The 8,119-nt window shown below is 38.3% G+C and overlaps 1 protein-coding gene across 2 annotated transcripts in view; it reads right to left on the bottom strand.

The window, feature by feature from the left end:
* Positions 1 to 1,724: 1,724 nt before the first annotated feature.
* The window catches only part of LOC127853663 (dynein regulatory complex subunit 2-like), a 16,381-nt gene continuing 9,986 nt past the window's right edge, over positions 1,725 to 8,119 (bottom strand). For both annotated transcript variants that reach the window (XM_052388368.1, XM_052388359.1), the window contains exons 6-10: positions 7,873 to 7,950; positions 7,314 to 7,454; positions 6,220 to 6,372; positions 3,243 to 3,460; positions 1,725 to 1,963 (exon numbers count right to left, since the gene is read on the bottom strand). In XM_052388368.1, coding sequence (XP_052244328.1) covers positions 1,864 to 1,963; positions 3,243 to 3,460; positions 6,220 to 6,372; positions 7,314 to 7,454; positions 7,873 to 7,950 — 690 coding nt within the window. In that variant the 3' untranslated portion in view covers positions 1,725 to 1,863. The remainder of the gene's footprint in view (positions 1,964 to 3,242; positions 3,461 to 6,219; positions 6,373 to 7,313; positions 7,455 to 7,872; positions 7,951 to 8,119) is intronic.

The raw sequence follows: 8,119 nt of genomic DNA, 5'->3' as shown, positions 1-8,119 counted from the left end.
GCAGGCCTCTAGATAACTGGAGCAAAGGGATCCTAAAGCGGAAAATACACCTTTATTTTTCATAAAATCCTATGTAAAGTAACACTATACTTGGTGAATAAGATGCCAATACAAAACTGTCGCTACTTGCATTAAAACTGCGCATTAATTAATAAAGTAGACTAACAAGTATATATACTGGTAAATACTGACGAGGAAAGCGGTTGAGAGTTAATAATGCGGTAAACATGTGTCTTCATGATTGTAACATCTTGTTTTGAAAATATTAAAAAAAAGTAAAAAAAGAAGAAACAATACTAACAATCGTGCTTAATTACATTTAAACCTTATCTCAGTAAAATCATATTGAGCTGACTAAGTGAAGCATCAACACAAAAAGTTATTAAAGGGCTTCAGTTTCAAGTTTTGGTTAATTGACAACATTTAACACAAGGGCTGTTTGTAAAACATGCATGCCCCCCATATGGGCTGTCAGTTGTAGTGGCAGCCAATGTGTGAATACGTTTTTTTGTCACCGTGACCTTGACCTTTGACCTAGTGACCTGAAAATCAATAGGGGTCATCTGCCAGTCATGATCAATGTACCTATTAAGTTTCATGATCCTAGGCCAAATTATTCTTGAGTAATCATCAGGAAACAATTTTACTGTTTCGAGTCAGTGTGACCTTGACCTAGTGACCTGAAAATTAATAGGGGTCATCTGCCAGTTTAATCAATGTACCTATGAAGTTTCATGATCCCAGGCATAAGCATTCTTGAGTTATCATCCGGAAACCATTTTACTATTTCGAGTCACTGTGACCTTGACCTTTGACCTAGTGACCTGAAAATCAATCGGGGTCATCTGCCAGTCATTATCAATGTACCTATGAAGTTTCATGATCCTAGGCGTAAGCATTCTTCAGTGATCATCCAGAAACCATTTTACTATTTCAAGTCACTGTGACCTTGACCTTTGACCTAGTGACCTGAAAATCAATAGGGGTCATCTGCCAGTCATGATCAATGTACCTATGAAGTTTCATGATCCTAGGCATAAGCGTTCTTGAGTTATCAACCGGAAACCATCTGGTAAACGGACCGACGGACATGTGCAAAACAATATACAACCTCTTCTTCGAAGGGGGGCATAAAAAATTGTTTCAGATTCCCAAATTTTCGTTGTAGTTATGATATTTTTTAGGAAACCGTAATACTGAACAGTTACTAAAATATCTAAAATATCCATTATAATGCATCTTTTGACGATAAAAAAATTCTTAAAATTATAAAGCGTTGCAACGCGAAACGATTGAATAATTTTGAGAGATTTGTTGTTGTCCATATATTTTGTGATAATACGAGGATTGCTTATATAAAGTGAACAATGCATCACTCATTGTATAAGCACGGATGGCCGAGTGGTCTAAGCGATAGACTTTTGCTCCAGGGGCCAGTTGTTCGAGCCTTTGAAGAACGACATATACCCGCCAGAACCACAAAAAATGATGCCATACATTTTTTGACAGTTGTCGCCTTTTTGTTTGTTTGTTGTTCAGGTCATTTCATGAAGATTGGACAATAAATGTGGCCTCTATAATGTTGACGACGCACGACGGTCAAAAAGAGATAACAAACGATCACCATGATCACATTGTGCTCAGGTGAGCAAAAAAACTAAAATGGGCGCAGTGCAAATAAATCACGTAGAAATGTTAACAAAAGCAAACAACACAATATTGCATAAATTATAAATAAATTTATTACATATCAAATAAAATACATATCACAGTATCTCTAATTCAATTTAATATTCACATAAGAGACTGATATAAAAGCGTTCCAAATGCGAGCTCTCAAAGCCCCGCGATGCACGTGACAGCCTATCGCATAGGAAGAGTATGTTTCACAACATGGGCGGCCTCCACAACCGTTTGAGCAGCCGGTCGACGGAGTCTTGGGTCGTGTACAGGAACATTCAACCTGGAATGAGACATACTGCACAGTTATGAATATTAATAATAATACTAAATTAACCTTTTGCATGCTGGGAAATTTGTCGTCTGCTTAATTTCTAAAATTAGCATTTTCTTCCACTATTTTCAAAGAATACTATCAGAATAGCAAACAGTTTGGATCCTGATGAGATGCCACTTTCTGTGGCGTCTCATCTGGATCCAAACTGTTTGCAAAGGCCTTCAAAATTAAGTTCCAGCACTGAAAGAGTTAACATATTGAATGTTTGTTTGTATACTGCACGCGTACATACATATGCATCTGGTACTTGTTGTCAATGTGAACTCAAGCGTAAACTAATTAGTCTTAGATTTAATAGCGGTTAGTAACAATGTTAAAATAAAATTTATGTTGCAGCATTCAGACAAGCTCAAAGAAACCTTGCTTGTGCAATTTTAAACAAGAGTGCCAAACTGTCACAAGATACGCCTGTTTTTAGGATTTGGACATCATCTAGACACACCTTCTGACCAAATTTGGTGAAGATCAGAGGAAAACTACTTCAATAAGAGAGCGGACACCATGCTAAATGCTTGAAGTGCACTAAGTGACCTCATGTCCTAGTTTTTTACCCTGCATGACCCGTATTGGACCTTGACCTGAATATCATGTACACACAACTTCGGATGAAAACTACTTCAATTAGAAAGCGGACACCATGCTAAAACCTTTAAATGCACTTAGTTACCAGGTGACCTAGTTTTTAACCCGGCATAACCCATATTCGAACTTGACCTAGATATTGTCTAGATACAACTTCTGACCAAATTTGGTGCAGATCAGATGAAAACTTCTTCAGTTAGAGAGCGGAAACCATGCTTAATCGTTGAAATGCACTAAGTGACCCCATGACCTAGTTTTTGACCCCGCATGACCCATATTCAAACTTGACCTAGATTTTGTCTAGATACAACTTCTGACCAAGTTTGGTGAAGATCAGATGAAAACTATTTGAAATAGAGAGCGGAAACTGCTGTGGACGTTGACCGCCCGCCCGCCTGCCTGCCCGCCTGCCTGCCCGCTGACCGCCAAGGGTGAAACTATAATACGTCACGTTTTGAAAAACGGGCGTATAAAAATTGAGCAGCAAATATGAGTGAAAAGTGACAAAACGTTTTGACGAGTACCTAAGTATTTGACTGATGACCTTCTTATAAACAAAAAGCTCTAGGGTCCAGTTTCTTTATGAAATAAAAGTTAACATCTATGCAAATGATAAAAGCAAGAATGACATGCAGCCACATACTTGACATTGGTCTTGTTGTTGACGATGAAGAGCGGGTTGACCTGGCTGATGATCTCGTCGTTGACAGAGATGCCGTCGAGGTACTGCTTCAGTAGAGTGCGCAGCTGTTGGTTCTCACCCAGTAGAGTCTGGCGTTCCTTGTCAAGGGCAAGCTTGTCCAGCATCACCTTGTTGAAGCGCTTCCAGAAGTTCTCCAGCGATGTGTACTCGTGCATAGCCTGGAGACATATCAGCAATGTGTTGGTGCTATCATGTGAACAGTTTGCTGGTTGTACAGTGAAGGTTAGTTTCCACCAAATGTGGAAGTCTTTTTGTAAAATACATGAGTGCTTGCATTATCAAGGTTGTATGCTCAAAACTTGATTTAGGTAAGAAAACATGCGGATCACTTACATTAGCAAAGTTGTACAACTTATCAAGACTTTTCTTTTAAATGTGGTACATCCATATTACAAGACTTACATTGGTTAGGGCTTCAACATACCTGTACTTGAAAGCGAGGTTGTTACTTCAAACTGGACTTACATTTGAAGTTGGGTACAAGACTTAAATTAGCAAGAGAGACAATACTTACGCTCAAGAAGTTTACAAGACTAACTGAGGAGGTGCAAGACTAACCAGGGGTAGAAGAATTACATAAGTAAGGGGGCACTGAACTTTTTCCATTAATGGGGTATAAGACTTATATCAGTAAGAAGATACAAAACTTACATCAGCTAAGGGGTACACAACTCAATGTACATCAACAAGGGGGCGCAAAACTTAAATCAGCTAGGGAGAACAATGAAAACATTGTCATGGGGGTTAAGACTTAAATCAGCAATGGGTACATGCCTTCATCAGTTTGCCTCAGCAAAGGGTAACTCCTAATAAACTTACAATAGCAAGGGGGTTACTACAAACAAGACGTACATTAGCATGAAGGTAACTCCTACATGATCTACACTGGCATGGGGGAACAAGATTTACATTAGCTTGCATCATCAAGATGTTAACTCCTTACAACTAGTGCATTAGCATGGAGGCACAAGAATAATATGAGCCAGGGAGTCTCCCTAAAAACTTACATAAGCAACAGGACAAAATACTTACATTTTGGAGGGAAATACTCTCTGCAATACTAACTTTTTGGAAGGAATTTTTTCCTACAAGACTTACATGAGGGAGGGAATTATTCCCTACAAGACTTACATGAGGCAAGTAATTACTCCCTACAAGACTTGCATGAGAGAGGGCATTACTCCCTACAAGACTTACATGAGGGAGGGAATTATTCCCTACAAGACTTACATGAGGCAAGGAATTACCCCCTACAAGACTTGCATGAGAGAGGGAATTACTCACTACAAGACTTACATGAGGGAGGGAATTACACCCTACAAGACTTAAATGAGACAGGGAATTTCTCCCTACAAGACTTACATAAGGGAGGCATTACTCACATCAAGACTTAAATGAGGGAGGGAATTACTCCCTTCAAGACTTACATGAGGGAGGAATTATTCCCTACAAGACTTGCATGAGGGAGGAAATTACTACCAACAAGACTTACATGAGGCAGGGAATTACTCCATACAAGACTTATATTAGGGAGGGAATTACTCACTTCAATACTTACATGAGGGAGGGAATTACTCCCTGCAAGACTTATATTAGGGAGGGAATTACTCCCTACAAGACTACATGAGGGAGGGAATTACTCACTTCAAGACTTACATGAAGGAGGGAATTACTCCTTACAAGACTTACAGAAGGGAGGGAATTACTCCCTACAAGACTTACATGAGGGAGGGATTTACTCGATACAAGACTTACATAAGGGAGGGAATTATTCACTACAAGACTTACATGAGGGAGGGAATTACTCCCAACAAGACTTACATGAGGGAGGGTTTTACTCCCTACAGGACTTACATGAGGGAGGGAATTACTCCCTACAAGACTTACATGAGGCAGGGATTTACTCACATCAAGACTACATGAGGGAGGGAATTACTCCATACAAGACTTACATGATGAGGGAATTACTCCCTACAAGACTGACGTGTGGGAGGGAATAACTTCCTACAAGACTTCATGAGGGAGGGAATTTCTCCCTACAAGACTACACTAGGGACGGAATTACTCCCAAAAAGACTCACATGCACATGATGAGGGAAATACTCCCTACAATACTTACATGAGGGAGGGAATTATTCACTACAAGACTTACATTTAGGAGGGAACTTCTTCCTACAATACTAACATGAGGGAGGGTTTTACTCCCTACATGACTTACATGAGGGAGAGAATTACTCCCTACAAGACTTACATGAGGGAGGGAATTACTCGATACAAGACTTACATAAGGGAGGGAATTATTCACTACAAGACTTACATGAGAGAGGGAATTACTCCCAACAAGACTTACATGAGGGAGGGTTTTACTCCCTACAGGACTTACATGAGGGAGGGAATTACTCCCTACAAGACTTTAATGAGGCAAGGATTTACTCACATCAAGACTACATGAGGCAGGGAATTACTCCATACAAGACTTACATGATGGGGGAATTACTCCCTACAAGACTGACATGTGGGAGGGAATAACTTCCTACAAGACTTCATGAGGGAGGGAATTTCTCCCTACAAGACTACACTAGGGAGGGAATTACTCCCAAAAAGACTCACATGCACATGATGAGGGAAATACTCCCTACAATACTTACATGAGGGAGGGAATTATTCACTACAAGACTTACATTTAGGAGGGAACTTCTTTCTACAATACTAACATGAGGGAGGGTTTTACTCCCTACAAGACTTACATGAGGGAGGGAATTACTCCCTACAAGACTTACATGAGGGAGGGAATTACTCCATACAAGACGTACATGAGGGGGTGGGAATTACTCACTTCAAGACAAACATTAGGGAATAGTTACTCTCAATGCGACTTACATTAGCAAGTGTACTGATAACTCCCTAAAAGACTTACATTGGCGAGTGGCTCTGATGGAGCTTCGAGCACTGCAGCCTCCACATCCTCCTGCTCCTCCTTGGTGAGAGAGGAGGCGTAGAATGGCAGCACCTTCTCCTCCTCTGTCTCCAACTTGCGACACATCTCTGACACCTTCAAGATCTGCTCAACCTGCACACATTTGTACACACACCATATTACTGACTGAGAAATCTGGTCTGGTATTCTCAAACCATTCTTTAACAAAAAAGTGTAACAATCAAGAAGAAAGAAAACACATCAAAGACACCAAATTAGGTTTTCAAAATTGAAGATATAAACAAAAATTATTGTGCAATCCCAATCTAGTTCTGCATATAAGCAACATTCATTTACATTTCATAGCAGTGCATGGCATTTTTAAAAATAAAGTAGATGAGCAGAAATTAACAAACAAAACTCAAAGACAATGACGTCAACCTGATTGACCCTATGCTAGATCTGCATATTGGTAACAAACACTGCTAGATCTGCATATTGGTAACAAACACAAAAAATCAGTTCCATGCTTTCATCTATACTCATGATATTAACAGAAAACCATGTATACATTTTTGAGTAACAGCGACCTTGACTCTGATCAGGCTACCCCCAAATGTGTTTCAAAGCAAGGTTTGCGTGTAATTCACATACACACCAAATCTCAATAGAAAACCTTGATCAAAACTTCTTTTATTATGGTTTGATTTTGCACATATAATTTGTTCCATGTTGATGTCATACAAATGTGATTCGAGTGTATGCATAACATGTACAATTTTACAATATTCCAGAAACGAACATATTTTCAAAATATGCATTATCTGTCAAACTTCTAACACAATTATTTCTGTGTGAATATGGGTCCAGACATTCAATCACCATTAGGGTTACAGAACTGTCAGCTGGAGAAAGTAGTTTTAAATACAATTATAGACTAATTTCCTATTTTGTATGGATTCATTATTGTCAGTGAAAACTGTTCAGTTGCTAGTTATCAGTGCAACAAATTACAAACAAAGCCACAGTGGTTCTTCAGTGCATCTGTTATAATTTTTTCTTTACATAAATCTACAATATAACTATGAACAAACCTTATTTTTCTGTCTTTGGACTTCCTTGATGGCAGCATTGCTCTCCAGGGTGACTTTGGTGAGTTTGTCTCTCTCGTTCTCCCGTACTTTGTTCATTTCTGCCTTCATTTGCTGGAAGTGCGCCAACATTTTCTCCCGTGACTGCAATGTACAACAGTACATCTGTTATCCAAATTCACACTGTAATTTACATTATATAGCTAAAATTTCATGTTTGAATATAGCAAAAACTCATGTGGACTAACGTCATTTTGTGGCTTTTCATGACATAATATGTATTGGTGTTACAAAGACATTTAGATTTTTTCTAAATAGACAGGAAAATAAGGGCTAAAAACAAACTATGTAGGGCTTAAACTTTACAATTGCTAATTGCAGGTAAAGTTAAACATAATTATTTATATTTTAAATCAAACCTTACCAGTACCACCAATTTATGAAGCCTATCTACTATTATATAGTTTGATATACCAAAATTTTAACAACATGACTTAGCCAATTATAAATATTGCTCATTATTTGTAAATTTGGTCTTTACAATATGTAAACATTATAGTACCTCTTTCAATGACTTGTTTCTGTCCTCACATTCTTTTTGATTTGCTGCCATTTTTGCTTTTAAGCCAGCAATTTGATCCTAAAACAAATACATTCATAATTGGCACCGGCATTGAATTAAATTATGTTAGAATAAAAAAATTACATTAAACTTTATTCAAATTATAATTGTCTGAATTTGTATGAATTGATACTGAAATGTATATATTTATTACATAAGGGTAATTGTGAATACATGTTTTGTGTTT

The sequence above is a fragment of the Dreissena polymorpha genome, chromosome 1 (assembly GCF_020536995.1).
Source record: "Dreissena polymorpha isolate Duluth1 chromosome 1, UMN_Dpol_1.0, whole genome shotgun sequence".
Classification (NCBI taxonomy): domain Eukaryota; kingdom Metazoa; phylum Mollusca; class Bivalvia; order Myida; family Dreissenidae; genus Dreissena; species Dreissena polymorpha.
The sequence above is the reverse complement of the archived record's forward strand: the minus strand, read 5'-3'. Positions and strand labels throughout refer to the sequence as shown.